The sequence below is a fragment of the Gobio gobio genome, assembly GCF_949357685.1.
Source record: "Gobio gobio genome assembly, chromosome: 10".
Lineage (NCBI taxonomy): Eukaryota > Metazoa > Chordata > Actinopteri > Cypriniformes > Gobionidae > Gobio > Gobio gobio.
In genome coordinates this window covers 8,352,071-8,369,054 of record NC_137116.1, presented here as the reverse complement: position 1 = coordinate 8,369,054, position 16,984 = coordinate 8,352,071, and the positions used below count along the sequence as shown (strand labels likewise).

Genomic DNA, 16,984 nt, shown 5'->3' with positions numbered 1-16,984 from the left:
TCATTAATGTTCTTTGATGAATATTAATGACAGGCATCAGCAGTGCTCCTGTCACTTTAAAAACGGCCGCTGACGAACATGACGCGGATCTCACGCGCTGCCCCACGCATCTCATTTCCTCACAACTCTTTTAAGTTAATTTAAGACGTTATTTAACTAATTTAAGACTCCTAATATGAGAATACTCAATTCTGTGTTGTTGTTATTGTTTGTTCAAGAGCAAAAGAGAACTCGATGTGAGCAGGAGACTGACGCGATTCTGTCTTTGTGTCGAGTGTGTGTGTGTGTGTGTGTGTGTCAGAAACTGTCAGCATTCACTCGTTCACAAGCCATGATCTCTCGAGCGTTTGCATGGGCGTGCCAGATTCTCTGGGCGGAGGAAAGGGAGGTAACCGTTCCTGTGTGGACGTCAAAACAGGAGACTTCAGGATTGGCTTGTCTGGCCTGTCATTTTCTCAAAGGCAGAGAGAGACAGCCAGAACTCGGTTTACACCGATCAACATTTCTATCCACTTGGGGACAATATTCAGGCTAGGGGAACTCATATTAATGTTGAAATACCTCATAAAATGAAAATGTCATGCCATGGGACCTTTAAAAAAATCCCCTTCTCCTCTCGACGCTACACACCCCTATCCAGTTAGTGGCGCTAATGCACTTCAGCTGGTTTGCCAACCACCATTAAACCTCAGAAGGAGGAGTTGTTGATGTTACAGAACTGAAGTTGGGTGAAAATGTCAAAGAGGTGCGTTTTCGGTTGCCTTCCTAACAAAACCCTGTTCAGTATCCCGAGACCGCGCTGGTTACGGGCCCGCTGGCTGGAGTTTCTGCATTTCGAAGAGGAAGGATTGACGGTGAATTCGCGGCTGTGCTCGAGGCATTTCACGACCGAGTGCTTCCAGAATTTAACACAGTACGAAATGGGCTTCGCGAAAGTGCTGTACCTGAGGAGCACCGCCGTCCCGTCAGTCTACACGGTCGGAGCATCTCACAGTATGAAGGTAAGGGTGTGTATATCCTCTTAATAATGCACAAGGGTCATTCCTGGGATTCGGTGCCCTTCTTTTCAATTATTATATATATTTTAGTAATTATAATCGAGGTTTTTAGCTTGTCCCTCAATTTATTGTCCACCCTGTTATTTTTTGACTTCTTTCCCTTTAAATGAAAGTTGGAAAAATTAAATGACATCATAAAGCTGTCATCACTTCTTTGGAGAGAAAACAACTTGGAAATTGAGTGAGATCCTCTATTATTTTAATTGTCTGTTTTTCTTTTCTTTAACCAATTTTATCTTTAAATTTTGATGTCGTCAACCTTCATATGTCCACCCTATTATAGGAAAAATTAAAATTTAGTAGGAAAAAAAAAAAATTGTAAAGACCATGCAATTATTTATTAGATAAATCTTCTCTGTTAGCTTGTTTTTGCTCAGACACGGTGCAGCGGCTGATTTTAGCTCAGAATGTCCACTCTGTCCATCCTGTTATATAGGCTATAGTGTACATTAGGGGTGTAACGGTACACAAAACTGACGGTTCGGTACGTACCTCGGTTTTGAAGTCACGGTTCGGTACGAGTTCGGTACAGCAGATTTACAAAATTGCTTTTTATTTATTTTTTATATTTGACAGTGGTTTACTGGGGAAAAAAAGTGTCTGTCCTTGAATGAATTAAATTATATCTAAAAGTTTATTTAAGATATTTCTGTAAATTATATAGGGATCCCTTACTTGCACATTAATATTAAAGATTAACCACAGAGCCCAAACTATTAGCCTAAATTCAGTTGCTATTTATTTTTAGGTATAATAATCAACACTCAAATAACACATTGTGTGGAAATATGTAAACTTCACATAAGGCAGTTTTGGCATTAACTCCTAAATCTAATTATAATTATTTTTTTTTTCTCCAAATCGTTGTTGAAATATAGTACTTTATATACAGTGTTTGTCATTTTCATGACAGGTTTATTTAACATGCATGAAATAATCAAGACATCACTAACAGGTTCAGTAGAATATAATGAATATAACGGCTAATATAGTGCACATATTTAGTGAAAGAGTTGATTTCTCTAGTGAATATAAATCTGTGGACACTGAATGACTGCCTGAGGTAAATGTAATGCTAACGTTACATGACATTGTTTAGTTTACAGCAGTTATATTGAGGTCTTTCCGCCGTTGAAACACTGATATAGCGAATACACCACATATATACATGACAGTAAGTTGTAATGTATCCTCAGCATACCTTCAGATCGTTATTCATGTTTATTCTTTAGTAAGAGATGATCGATCGCCTTCACAGATGATCGCGTTCACGCGGGTGCGCGTCGCGCGGCCGCTTGAACTGTGATCAGTGACCAGTCACGCCACATAGAGCGTCAAAACGGCATTTATCGTTTGAATTTCGTGATAAAATGAACTGAATACTTAATATGTTTGTGTGGGAACTCGGATTGAAGTGTGTTCCGCGCTTACAACAAGCCGACTGAACTGTTAAAGATTACATTCACAGAGCTGCCAACTTTTCAAAAAAACTTAGAGTGAGATTTGGTGGGGCCAACCAAAATTTTGCCGCGTACAAAGCAAAAATTACAACAACAAAAAATTAAATAAATAATAATCATATATATATATATATATATATATATATATATATATATATATATATATATATATATATAATAGCTATATACACACACACATCACAGAAAACACTCTCTCTGCATTAGCATTTGAGTAGTATTGTTTTTTTGTTTTTTTTATGTCTTTTTTGCCTTTGATAAGGTTGAAAATTAATTCTGTCTATTTAGACAAAATGCATCTTTATGACGCTTTGTATACAGTATATCCTATAGACACACACACACACACAATTTTAAAGCACTATAGAGGAATGGTTTTGTCTAATAGAGCAAATTGATTATACATCAACCTACAGTATACGGGTCATTCCTGGGATTCGGTAATATTTCAGTCCCCTAGATTTTTGAAAGTGGTGGTTCACCAAAATTAAATGTTAAAAGCTTTTCACAATACTTTGGTATGTCCTTTATAATGAATACAAATAATTATTGCATTTAAATAATTTTTATCATTAAAAAAAATCTTATTTATGTCTTACAGCAAGCATTTTGTCATGTCCCTCAGGTTCTTCGCTGAATTTGTACTTGGAAAATAATTAATAAAATATGCACAGTGTCTATAATTTTCAGCAATAATGCAAGTATTTATTTGTGTTCTTTGCTTTTGAAAAGAAAAAAATTAAAAAAATGCAAGATATTTGATAAAAAACAACTTATAAAGTTACGTCCCTCAGTCTGAACTCAACCCCGTCACGCCAACCATTCTCCGCCCATAATAATTTAGACTCCACCCATATGTGACATCATTCACAGGAAGTTGCATCATTCCGCTCTCTTTAACAGCATGGTGCAGAAGAAGGTGAGTGATATCACTCTTTTTATTCATTTTTTTAGGTGTTTTATAGCCAGGGAGGGTACTGTCAAGCTTAACAACTCAACCCCATCACATATATTTAAGATGGAAAATGATGACTTTTCAAAATTGTATTTTAATCCATAAAAATCTAAAATATACTTATTTAATTGGCTGCCATGTGGCCCACTCTTCTACACCACATTGAGAGCAGTGGCCATTTTGAGCAAAAAAAACTCAACCCCATCACACTCAACCCCGTCACATTTGTCATTGTTTCGGGGTTGTAAACTTTGTGACAGGGTTGAGTTATTCACTTAATTTAATCAATTATTTCAATTTAAAAATGTAATTTCAATAAATATATTATTACCAAAATCATAACTCATATTTTTGTTATAGATAAAATATTTGATGTAATGTTTCCACTTAAACTTCAACGGGCATCCTAGTCAGAAATGGCACCCACATCAACAGCAGACAGGCAAAGGCAGTTTCGTGCACGCAGAGATGCTGACCCAGAAAAAAGCTGGGGCTGGATGCCATGGTGCAGACGTGGCCGAGGCTGCGTCTGTACGCTTTCCCCCGATCGCTCTCCTGTATAGGGTCCGTCAACAAGGGGTCAGCCTGCTCTTGGTGGCACCTCGTTGGCCGACTCGAGTTTGGTTTTCGGACATCATAGCTCTGCTGGCGGGTCCCCCGTGGCAGGTCCCTCTCAGGAGGGATCTTCTATCTCAGGCGGGGGGCACGATATTTCACCCCCGGCCAGATATTTGGAACCTGTGTGTCTGGCCCCTGATACCTAGAGGCCGGCCTGTCGGCAGATGTGATTGAGACCTTGCTCAGCTCCAGGTATCCGTCTGCAAGGAGACTTAAATGGAATGTTTTCTGCGTTTGGTGTAGAGAGCGTGAGGTGGACCCAGTTAAATGCCCGGTGGCTTCAGTGCTGGAGTTCCTCCAAAATCGCTTCTTTGCGGGTCTAACCCCGTCCACACTCAAGGTGTACGTTGCTGCCATTGGGGCTTTCCACACTCCTGTGAGTGATGGGCCTTTGGGTAGGCACCATCTGGTTGTACGGTTCCTCTGTGGGGCTCGGAGGATGAGGCCTGCGGCTCGTTCTGGCGGTGGTACTTGAAGGTTCGGCTGAGGCCCCCTTTGAGCCACTGGAGTCAGCTGAGGCAAAGAACCAGACCCTTAAGGTGGCCTTTATCCTGGCTATCACTTCTCTGAGGAGAGTGGGGGACCTCCAGGCCTTGGCGTTGACGCTGACTTGCCTGGAGTTTGCCCCTGGCGGAGTTAAGGCCATCTTGCATCCTAAGCCGGGCTACGTGCCCAAGATGCCATTTAGTGTGGCCAGGTCATTGGTTCTTCAGGCTTTCCATCCTCCACCTCATGTGACAGAGGAAGAAGGGAGACTTCACCTGCTCTGCCTGGTTAGAGCTCTTAAAATATATTTGGAGATGTCTGCGCAGTGGAGGAAATCAGAACAGCTGTTAGTGAGCTTTGGTTCACCCAAGAAAGGGCTGCCTGCTTCGACTCAGACAATCAGTAACTGGATTGTCCAGGCTATAGCCACGGCTTATCAGGTGCGCAATTTGCCTTCACCGATGGCCGTGAGAGCTCATTCCACCAGGGACATGGCCTCCTCAGTGGCCCTCCTTTCTGGAGTCCCGATGCAGGAGATCTGCGAGGCGGCTGGGTGGGCCACCTCGCACACTTTCATTAGATTTTACAGCTTGCATCTCCCTGCGACGCCCGGCGCTAGGATGCTCCAGTCCTAGTTGTGCCTGGTCTCCAGCTTCACACTAGGGCAGGCGTGACCCTCGGTGTGGCCTAGTGGGTACTCGTTCCCCGAATTCGTCGTTCCGACGCAGTGCGAGTTCCCTCGAAAGGGAACGGCTCGGGTTATGTCTATAACCCTTGTTCCCTGAGTCTCGTCGCCACACTTCGTCACGCCTGGAGCGCATGCTTCATCGCGATAACTGACATTACTATGCGCCGGCCCCCCTTATGTAGCTTCCGGGTATGCCGTCACATACTACGTCATGACGCAACATCAATCAGGATTGGAATAGTTTCATTCATACTTCAGACACGCTATTGCTAAGGGAGCGTCCCCAAATTCGTCGGAACGACGCAGTGCTCATTCCCTTTCTCAGGGAACAAGGGTTATAGTCATAACCCGAGCCGTTTTCTTTGTTTAAATTCTCACTGCAGTTCAGATAATAAAGTAAAAACTAAATATGACTGTCTTTATTACATGGTTGCCTAAAATTAAATAGTGTTTTGTTTGAGTCTCAAAGAGGGATTTTCGTATTAAACACATACAAATTAAAAGTAGGCCAGTGTGTCCTTTCAACCCTGTTACAGTATTCAACCCCATCACAGCATTCTCAACCCTGTCACATTAATATTTTTGGAAAATAAAATAAGGAAGACAATTAAAAATTAAAGCATTTCTTGCTGATTACCACCCGACATGTTAAGGGCTAACACAGTAAAATTGTGGTTTTAGTGAAACATCTAAATTAATTTTTTCTTACTAAAATAAAGAGACCACGGACAAACAATTTGGTTATTTGTAACTTCCATCACATACAAATGTGAAAATGATCATAAATGTTACATTTGAAGTCATTGAATTGGTATGAGGGACACATGAGCAGTAGGTAGATGATGATTTTATAACAAGTTTTGTGTAAAATCCTGTTTAAACTAATTCAATTTTGTCCGTTACGGGGTTGAGAATAAAATGTGTACACATCTGAAAAAAACTCAAAATAATAAAAAGTCTTTAATGCCTGAGATGGGAAAATATGATTTTTTGAAGGTTTGATATGTGCCTAATAATGTGGGGTATTTAGAAATTTAATCATATGTAGTTCAAAAATTAAAAAAGTACAAGTTAAAATATTACCGAATCCCAGGAATGACCCATACATTTACAGGGAAGAAAAAGGAAAAAACTGTCAGTCCTGTCTGTTGCTCTTCTGTCTGTTGTGTGGTTATTTTTTGCTGCGGCTGATCTAAAAAAACATTGTAGTAAAAACTACTTTAAGTAGTTAAGTTACATTCAAGTTATACCCTTTTGAAAAAGTAGCTACACTACAAGTTACTATCAAAAAGTAGCTGGCTATTGAAACCACTTTTTTCTTTTTCTTTTTTTTTTACAATGAGATTGTTACAAATAACTGAATAAGTGTTAATGAAGAATGTTATACTATTTGGGGTTTCAAGCTTCATAATGCAATGTAATTATGATTTCAAAGAGTATAGGGTGAATTCAGGGTTATTGGGACACTTTTCCCCAGACATTTCAATGGAAAAAAACTGTCAGAATCATTACACACTCAAATATAGCCTATCTCAAACTGGCTGTTAAAGTGCAAAATGGCTACAAATTTAACATCAGTGCAAGAACAAAATGTATGCAAATCAACTTGCGATGCTGTTTGCGAACGTTCGTTGGAACTATGGGTTCGGGAAAAACGACTCGTTTAACTATGCTTATAATGACGGAACTTGTGACCATATAGCGAACGACACTTTCGGGAAACGCACCTCTGAGCCTCACTCCACTCCACTTCGCTCATTACAGGCTCGTTCTCGTCAGAACCCAAAACAGTATGTAGTTTTAGGTCGCGCAACACCGTATTTTTTTGCACATGAATCTTGAACCCCCTCACCGAAAGCATAACTAATCGATCAACATGATCGGCTCAACATGTAGATCTATAGATAAACTCATCTTTCAGGCATTTGACCGACCAGGTGACACTTCAGCGTGAGAAATCGGGGGTGTGGCGTGTGAGCGTGTGAAACCAATCAAATGCGTGTGTCTCACGGCCAATGCGTGAGAGTTGGCAGCTCTGCATTCATAACCGTTCGATACACGCGTGCACCTTCACAAATGATCGCGTTCACGCGCGCGCGCCGCGCGGCCACTTGAACTGTGTTCAGTGATCACTGATCAGTCACGCACATTAAAGAGCATCAAAACGTCATTTATCGTTTGAATTTCATGATAAAATGGACTGAATACTTAATATGTTCGTGTGGGAACTCGGATTGAAGTGTGTTCCACCCTTACAAGAAGCCGACTGTTAACTGTTAAAGATTACATTCATAACCGTTCGGTACACGCGTGGACCGAACCGGAAGCCCTGTACCGAAACGGTTCAATACGAATACGTGTACCGTTACACCCCTAGTGTACATACAGTAGTGATTGTGAAAGTAATTCATGTTTAAACTTCAAGTAGTGCATTTAAAGGTTTTGGCAATGTTTAACACATTGTTTCCCATCTAAATCCAGTTCAAACTAAAGTAATAATTTAACTGGATGTCCACCCTGTTAATATTGTGTCCATCCTGTAAATATTGTGTCCGTCTTGTAATCACTTTGTCCACCCTGTTAAAGGGATAGTTCACCCAAAAATGAAAATTAGCCCATTATTTACACCCCCTCAAATCATCCTTGGTGTATATGACTTTCTTCTTTCAGACGAATACAATCAGAGTTATATTAAAAATGTCCTGGCTCTTCCAAGCTTTATAATGGCAGTGAATGGTTATGTCGTTTTTGAAGCCCATAAAAGTGCATCTATCCATCATATAACTGCTCCACACGGCTCCAGGGGTTAATAAAGGCCTTCTGAAGCGAAGCGGTGTGTTTTTGTAAGAAAAATAACCATATTTAAAACTTCATAGACTAAAATAACTAGCTTCCGGCGGTCAGCGGTACGTAAGTCGACTTACTGTGAAAGAGCAACCCCTGATGCGATGTTTGTGGATGGGGCTCGGCAACAAACTCAAGCCCCTCTTCCCTTATATCGAAATCCTCCACCATTTCTCTTTAAAAATTCTCGTTGTAGACTTTTAATTAATGACCGGTCTTTTGTTTTGCTCTATCCTCTGCACTTCTGCATTGTCAATACGCAAGCGTCAAAGGTTCAAGGGTTACTTTTTCACCTTAAGTCGACTCGCTGACCGCCGGAAGCTAGTTATTTTAGTCTGTAAAGTTTTAAATATGGATATTTTTGTAACACAAACGTGCCACTTCAACTCAGAAGGACTTTATTAACCCCCTGGAGCCGTGTGGAGCAGTTATATGATGGATAGATGCACTTTTACTTCATAAACGACACAACCATTCACTGCCATTATAAAGCTTTAAAGAGCCAGGATATTTTTAATATAACTCTGGCTAATTTTCATAACCCGTTAATTTTTTTTAAAAATATTACAATAAATTCATAAAATCAGCAAAAAACATGTATAACTAAACTAATAATTCAGTGACAATGAACATGTATTGGAGTATCAATAATACCTTATTACTTTATAAAGTAACAAAAACTTTTAGAAGTAACTGTATCTGAAAACATGTCAAATGATGCGCTTGTAAAGAAAGTGCGTGCAATTCATACGCAATATTTATATTTTCTGATAATTTATTACCTGATATGCTGTTAAAGGGTCAAATGAGTTGTCTAAGATAACACACACAGTGCCCATACATTAGATTCATAAGTATTGTTGTTAATTTGTCCCTAACAGGCTGGACATTTGACCTTTCATTTATTTTAAATGGTTAAATGTATTTACCCAAATGTTTACATCCCCCTATCATGACTTCATTTTACATTTTATTATGGCCAACGGCACCAAATAGCAGGAATGACCCATATCATATGGTGCTGATCAAGCTTTGCTCCGTCTGTCCGACAGCCTCTGACCCGAGATGTGGGCTGCCAGTGTAGCGATCAAACCTCGAAGAAAAGCGCGTCGGTCCAGGCGTCATGCTCGACACCGAAGCGACGGAGTAAAGGTGAGGTTTAGGTTGGTAGTGTTTAGTTTAGGTTTATCGCATTACTAAAATAACCTGTTTTCTTTTGTTGTTTGATGTGGTGAAATAGCTATTCAAGTGAAACCTTTAGTGCAGCCTGACAGCGTCGCCTCTGAGACTCACTGCGGATCAGCGACGCCAGCGAAGCGGTCACGAGAGGAAGAAAGTGCCGCTGATTCACACAACAGCTCCACGGTGACCGTAAAAGAAGAAACAGATTTCACCTTTGAGGCTGAAACCACAGAAGACGATACAAAGTAAGTCATTCTCTGTGCTGTCAGTAACAGTGTTGTTTTAGTATCATTGAGAATAGCAAGCTAGCTTTAAAAGCATTAGATCCCACCCTCCCTTCAGAGCGGCTCAAAATTCAGACTTCGAGACAATCGAACATGTTTTGGTCCTGTGATTTGCACTGAAGATATACACTAATCAGGCATAATATTATGACTTCCTAATATTGTGTTGGTCCCCCTTTTGCTGCCAAAACAGCCCTGACCCGTCGAGGCATGGACTCCACTAGAAACCTGAAGGTGTGCTGTGGTATCGGCACCAAGATGTTAGCAGCAGATCCTTTAAGTCCTGTAAGTTGCGAGGTAGGGCCTCCATGGATCGGACATGTTTGTTCAGCACATCCCACAGACGCTCGATCGGATTGAGATCTGGGGAATTTGGAGGCCAAGTCAACACCTCAGACTCGTTGTTGTGCTCCTTAAACCATTCCTGAACCATTTCTGCTTTGTGTCAGGCGCATTATCTGCTGAAAGAGCCACAGCCACCAGGGAATACTGTTTCCAAGAAAGGGTGTACATGGTCTGCAACAATGCTTAGGTAGGTGGTACGTGTCAAAGTAACATCCACATGGATGGCAGGACCCAAGGTTTCCCAGCAGAACATTGCCCAAAGCATCACACTGCCTCCGCCGGCTTGCCTTCTTCCCATAGTGCATCCTGGTGCCATGTGTTTCCCAGGTAAGCGATGCACACGCACCCGGCCATCACGTGATATCAAATAAAACGTGATTCCTCAGACCAGGCCACCTTCTTCCATTGCTCTGTGGTCCAATTCTGATGCCCACGTGCCACTGTTGGCGCTTTCGGCGGTGGACAGGGGCCAGCATGGGCACCCTGACTGGTCTGTGGCTATGCCGCCCCATACGCAAAAAACTGAGATGCACTGTGTATTCTGACACCTTCCTATCAGAACCAGCATTAACTTCTTGAGCAATTTGAGCTACAGTAGCTCGTCTGTTTGATCGGACCACACGGACCAGCCTTCGCTCCCCACGTGCATCAATGAGCCTTGGCCGCCCATGACCCTGTCGCCGTTTCACTTCTTTGGAGCACTTTTGATAGATACTGACCACTGCAGACCGGGAACACCCCACAAGAGCTGCAGTTTTGGAGATGCTCTGACCCAGTCGTCTAGCCATCACAATTTGGCGCTTGTCAAACTCGCTCAAATCCTTACACTTGCCCATTTTTCCTGCTTCTAACACATCAACTTTGAGGACAAAATGTTCACTTGCTGCCTAATATATCCCACCCACTAACAGGTGCCGTGATGAAGAGATAATCTGTGTTATTCACTTCACTATATGCCTGATCAGTGTGTGTATATACAGTGCCCTCCACAATTATTGGCACCCCTGTTTAAGATGTGGTTGTGGACTTCTAAAAATTCTCCTTTTTTTTTAAACAACATAGAACCCAAATGCAAAAAAAAGAGAAAAAGTACAAGTTACATTAACTACATTACTTTGGTGGTAAAAAAAATCACACATTTAGAAAAAAAAAAAAAACTTGAAATCATGTGTCCCACAATTATTGGCACCCCTAACAATTCCTCTGAAAATTTTTATTGATTTTTTTTTAAATATATTTTTCTGTAGTTGCTAAAGTTGGTCAGGGTATCTAGGAACTTTTAATTAGTAATTCATGACTTCCTGTTTCCCTGGGGTATAAATATTACGTGACACAGAGGCCTAATTCTCTTACCCATTTGTCAACATGGCAAAGACAAGAGAACACACCATTCAAGTAAGGCAGATGTGTGTCGACCTTCATAAGTCAGGCAATGGCTACAAGAAAATAGCCACTCGCCTTAACTTACCCGTATCTACAGTCAGAGGAATCATTAAGAAGTTTAAAACAACTGGAACAGTGACAAACAAGGCTGGAAGAGGTCCCAAGTTTATCTTGCCACAACGCACAGTGAGGAGGATGGTAAGAGAAGTAAAAAAATGTCCTAAGCTCACTGTCACAGAATTGCATCAAAGAGTGGCATCTTGGGGTCACAAAGTCTCCAAAACAACCATCAGACGCTCTCTACATGCCAACAAGCTGTTTGGGAGGCATGCAAGAAAAAAGCCTTTTCTCACTAACACTCACAAACGTAAACGTCTGGAGTTTGCTAAGCGGTACTGGGACTTCAACTGGGATCGTGTGCTTTGGTCAGATGAGACTAAGATTGAGCTTTTTGGCAACAAACACTCTAAGTGGGTCTGGCGTAAGACAAAAGATGAGTATGCCGAAAAGCACCTCATGCCCACCGTGAAGTATGGTGGAGGATCTGTGATGCTGTGGGCCTGTTTCTCTTCCAAAGGCCCTGGGAACCTTGTTAGGGTGCATGGCATTCTGAACGCTTTGCACTACCAGGACATTTTAAATAAAAACCTGATGGCCTCTGCCAGAAAGCTGAAGATGGGTCGTCATTGGGTCTTTCAGCAGGATAATGATCCAAAACATGTGGCAAAATCTACACAAAAATGGTTCAGCAGTCACAAACTCAAGGTCCTCCCATGGCCATCTCAGTCCCCAGACCTCAATCCAATTGAAAACCTGTGGGGCGAGCTAAAGAGGAGAGTGCATAAGAGAGGACCCAGGACACTGGATGATCTAGAAAGATTGTGCAAAGAAGAATGGTCAAAGATCCCTCTCTCTGTGTTCTCCAATCTTGTGAAATGTTATAGGAGGAGATTAAGTGCTGTCTTGTTGGCAAAAGGGGGTTGTACAAAGTATTAACATCAGGGGTGCCAATAATTGTGGGACACATGATTTCAAGTTTTTTTTTTTCTAAATGTGTGATTTTTTTTTTTTACCACCAAAGTAATGTAATAAAATGAAAGGTTGGATTTTTGTCTTTTTTTGCATTTGGGTTCTATGTTGTTTAAAAAAAAGGAGAATTTTTAGAAGTCCACGACCACATCTTTAACAGGGGTGCCAATAATTGTGGAGGGCACTGTATATATTTACTGTTGGTGTTTTTTTTTTTTTCATAGGACAGTGTGCCAGATGTGGCAGCCACACAGGGATGAATATGAGTGACAGTAGTGTGATGGACATTCGGTGAGAAGCTTGATGCTCTCGGTGAAGAGCAGATTGTGGAGAGTTTCTGTGCGTCACCTCGACTTGAGCGCTGAAGAAGTGTTGTAGAGCGACGGTCCATCAATCATGTGTGAGATTTTCACCATCACAACCACGACACCTCCACTGACTGCAGCCTGAAAACTCTAGAGGAGCGACTGGGGCGGAAAAAAAGTAAGACACTTTCATTTCAATTGTAAAATTAGATGGACCGTAGTTTCATAACTGATCAGCAGACATGCACACAGATAAAGACAGATTCCTGAAGTACAAACGGGGAATATTCAACTGAGAAAACATACAGTTAGTAGTTGGGCTGGGTAAAAAATTAATCCATTCTTATTTTGGAGAACCAACGTGAATCCTTAAATCTCAAGAATTTATCTTTTAGTGCTGTTTTCAGTGGATGAATGAACACAACTTTGTAACGGCTGCCATTCACTAAATAGCAATTGTGTGTTGCGACTTCTGATATGAAACCGTCTCAGCTTTGAAATGCTAAATTTTATGAAATTTGACCAATAATGAATGAACATCAGAAGATGCAGAACAACTGACTGACATCAATCATGTGTTTCAACTGTCAGTTCATCTGCTGGAGAACAATGTCACGTAACGCCAAATTTACCTCAGAAAGGCCTTTCAGTGACCATAAACGCCATAGTCAGCTAGAGAAATTAACATAATATATAATGCCCTATATTACTAAATATATGCCCTATATTACATATTCATTGTATTTCTACTGAACCTGTTCTTCAATATTTAGTGTGTTTGAATAATCCATGTTTTTTTATGACAGCCACCATTTTAAATGTTTGTATTTAAAAAAACATGTCATTAAAAATGTATTGTAACATCATAGTTTACAGCATTTTGAAAATTAAATGAATCGCAAGCTTGTGAATCTTTGAATTTTGTCAATGCCCAGCCCTAGTTAACACCACAGACATACGTGTTAGTCATAGATTTTCATTTACAAAAAACTATTCAAAATTCATTTTATTTTTGAATGGAGCCACGTAGATGACCAACCTTGCACCTTTAGAAAATCATAATGTAATAACTGCACATCATGTAATAAGCATTGCATTATAACATAAAATGTGTATTCCTTTACAGTGCATTTTTAACAATCCAAACTACCTGCTAAAATGCAACGGAATTAAATATTCATGCAATTATTATTATATTTCTATTAAACAAAGCATTGGTATTCCCCTTTATAGTACATTTAAAAAATCTAAATCCAGTTTTAACCTGCCTACAAAATCCACCAGATTACTGATATTATTAACAATACTAAAGGAATACCAATGCTTTGTTTAATACAAATATTATAATAATAATTGGACGAATATTTAAATGTTGCATTTCGCGGGTAGTTTAACACTGGATTTAGAAAGGAACACTAATATATTTTGTTTTAAAAGCTATTACAATTATTACTGTTTTGGTGAGTTTATAATGCAACATTTTTTGCATTGAGGAATTGATATTATGAGCTCGATATTAATACATTGAGAAAATGATTACATTATGAACATTTTATCACAGTAATGTAATATGTATTACATGATGTGTGGTTTTTACATTGAGTTGCTACACACATCCCTGGTTAAAGTGTACAAAAACGGTTTCCAGGCAAACCAGTATGTGCTCAAATTTGACACTTAAAAAAAAAAACATTCTTCTCATGATGTTAAGGATATGGATCAAATGTCCTGATGGTCTTGAGACAGTTTGCTACTTCAGTCACTGTGGTGTGAAAGGCTTTTATAACGTTTCATCTGTATTTCAGACGGTCGACACCCTGCGTCCTCAATCCGGCCCGTCACACGAGCTGAAGATGCGGATCAGAGACTGGACCTAAGGGAGATGATGGGGCCAGGCCCGCTTCTCACCACTGGGCCCTACATTTGTGTGTGTTGGTTTGACCCACATTAGGACAGTGTGTGTCTTTCCACCCCTCAATATGAACACACCCAGCTGCCCCTGGAGCTTAAATGGCTAAATTATTTATAAAAAATGCAGAATGTCTTCAGATGGTCTGTGTTGTTCAGTGCTGATCTTCACCACACACACACACGACAATAGTCTTCTGTAGAGCTGCTTTACAGTAGAAAGTCTCATATTTGATGAGTTTGCATCATTGACTCTTATTTCCCGGTTTATTACTGTGAAGCTGATTTGAATCAATCGGTGTTGTATAATATTTCCAATAAAGCCAAAAACTGACATTGGTGCAGTGTTACATTTACAAATTACTTGGTCATACGCACTGTAACATAAATTTAAACATCTCAATATCATAATTTCAACTTTTGTCAGTGAGAACTGAGGAGAATTAAGACGAAACTTACCATAGCAGAAATATACAAAATAAAAGAATTGACGGCTACAGCAAAGATGTAGACTGATTGATGCTTTCATAATGAGTTGACCACTGGACCTGAATAAGGCAAAACTTACCCAAATGTATGGCGTCTCATGTAATCACTCAGTGTTTCAACAGGGGAAAAAAAATATATCAGTGCATCACTGAAATTCATAAAAAGGCTAATATTACAAACATACAAAAACTGTTAAAATATGTTTTGTTTAAAAAAGTCTTTGGGGTATCCCAATTCTCATACTTCAGACTATTTATATAAAAAATGGCATTGAATAGTGTGTTATACGTTAAATATCCAGATGATGCACTAAATTAACTGAACAAAATAAGTGTGGAATGTTGGACACTTCATTCTCCAGACAGTTACAGGTTTAAGTATGGGGAGGGGCATCAGACTCTGACAGTGAATGACAAAATCACCTTATGAAGTTACACATTTGGGATGCAACTTTTTTTTTCAGTTTTCCGGCCTAGAGAAAAAGGACTCAACAGTGAAGGGGTGAATCTCTAAAACATCAAGAGTGCAAAACAGACAAAAAAAACTCACACACACACAAAAACACAATTAGCTTTTGGAATGGCACGCGTTTATGTGTGTGTGCGTGTGTTTTTGTGTGTGTGTGTCTGTTTTGCACTCTTGATGTTTTAGAGATTCACCCCTTCACTGTTGAGTCCTTTTTTTCTGCATCCTGGCTGATTTGTAGATTGTATGCACAAAAAAACTAATTTCCCATTCATTTCCTATGGGGATGAAGCTACGATTTTGTAAAAAAAATTATAAAAACACAAGATCCACTATAGTGGTAAAAATGTGCTATTGTGTGATAAAAATGCTCAATGTGTCCACCGGATGGCACCGATCTCATAAAAAAAATTACTTTCATGGGGCCTAGGCTTTACTCTAAAATGAAATACAGCTTTAATAAAAATATATATAATATAATTATATTCAATGGGAAAAAATGGGTCATAATTATTGCATAAATATTAATTATTAATCATAAAGTTATCTCAAAACACCAAAGAAGGAAAGAAAAAATATTATTAAACAAAAATATATTTCATTGATTTTACTCAAATCTTTTTTACCTTAATTCCGCCCTCTGGGTCATTTTTGACCCCGAAGGCCCTGAATGTGACCCATAAATGAAGAACCCCCAAAAATATTCAGCCAAATGAATAAACCTTTGTCCAATTTCGCCATTTTGAATTGAAATAGGCCCATGTAATGTCATTTATAATATAATTAACAAACAAGAAATATTAACAAAGCTGTTTTAGGCATAAGATTAATAGTAATGAATGTGTGCATATTGTAAATTAAAATAATTCCATGTGTAGCTCTCAGTAAATCAAAAAGCTCAGCTTTTTTCAGCCTGTATTGGGCATACGATTGGTAATGAATGTGTGCATGTTGTGAATTAATTTAATAAATTGAGTTACCTAGCTTTCCTGTTAGCCTTCAGTAAATTAACATGTCAACAAAAATGATTCATAAAACATTTAAATATCAGTTAAACATGTGTTTTACTGTCTTCACTGACTAAAATGGAAAAAACTTAATCAGTCATATCTGCCCACTGACAAGGTTTTCAAGTTATGGTTCTCTAATTTTTTGGCGTTCAGAACATCTTAAAATGCACATATGTAGATCATGGAAATCAAAATGTTCTCAGGGGAGCAAGCCCCAGAACCCCCCTAACTACCTCACATTTGGGATCTCAGTGATTATGACTATCAATCATTAGTGATACTGAAAATATATATATATATATAAATATGGGCCAGAAGCTGTATGTAAATAAAAATAAACTCCAAATGTACTGGAGAAATGAACCCTTCAACGATTGAAAAGGTATCGAAATATGCCTTATTTTATCCTTTTGTAATCGTTACTGTAATATCAGGAGGCCTTTAAACCACTGCAGTA

The 16,984-nt window shown here is 39.5% G+C and overlaps 1 protein-coding gene across 4 annotated transcripts; it reads left to right on the top strand.

Annotated features, from left to right (window-relative positions):
- The first annotated feature begins 690 nt into the window (after nucleotides 1-690).
- Nucleotides 691-15,064, top strand: LOC307132610 (uncharacterized protein). Of its 4 annotated transcripts, none has more exons than XM_079827062.1 (5): nucleotides 691-1,001; nucleotides 9,180-9,279; nucleotides 9,368-9,554; nucleotides 12,575-12,833; nucleotides 14,461-15,064. In XM_079827062.1, the coding sequence occupies exons 1-4, from the start codon at nucleotides 735-737 to the stop codon at nucleotides 12,618-12,620; spliced, it is 600 nt and encodes a 199-aa protein (XP_079683188.1). In that variant the 5' UTR covers nucleotides 691-734; the 3' UTR covers nucleotides 12,621-12,833; nucleotides 14,461-15,064. The 4 variants fall into 4 exon arrangements, with proteins under 4 accessions (XP_079683188.1, XP_079683191.1, XP_079683189.1 ...); XM_079827065.1 differs by having other exon boundaries at nucleotides 704-1,001; nucleotides 9,368-10,823; nucleotides 12,531-12,833; nucleotides 14,461-15,028; XM_079827063.1 differs by having other exon boundaries at nucleotides 713-1,001; nucleotides 9,368-9,706; nucleotides 12,531-12,833; nucleotides 14,461-15,028.
- Nucleotides 15,065-16,984: the final 1,920 nt, after the last annotated feature.

What these genes read in the sequence shown, in the direction of transcription:
- LOC307132610 (XM_079827062.1), top strand. Translation starts at nt 735, where the DNA reads ATGTCAAAGAGGTGCGTTTTCGGTTGCCTTCCTAACAAAACCCTGTTC. An exon ending in GAGCATCTCACAGTATGAAG is followed by an intron (nt 1,002 to 9,179) that starts GTAAGGGTGTGT and finishes TCTGTCCGACAG; the next exon opens with CCTCTGACCCGAGATGTGGG. An exon ending in ACCACAGAAGACGATACAAA is followed by an intron (nt 9,555 to 12,574) that starts GTAAGTCATTCT and finishes TTTTTTTCATAG; the next exon opens with GACAGTGTGCCAGATGTGGC.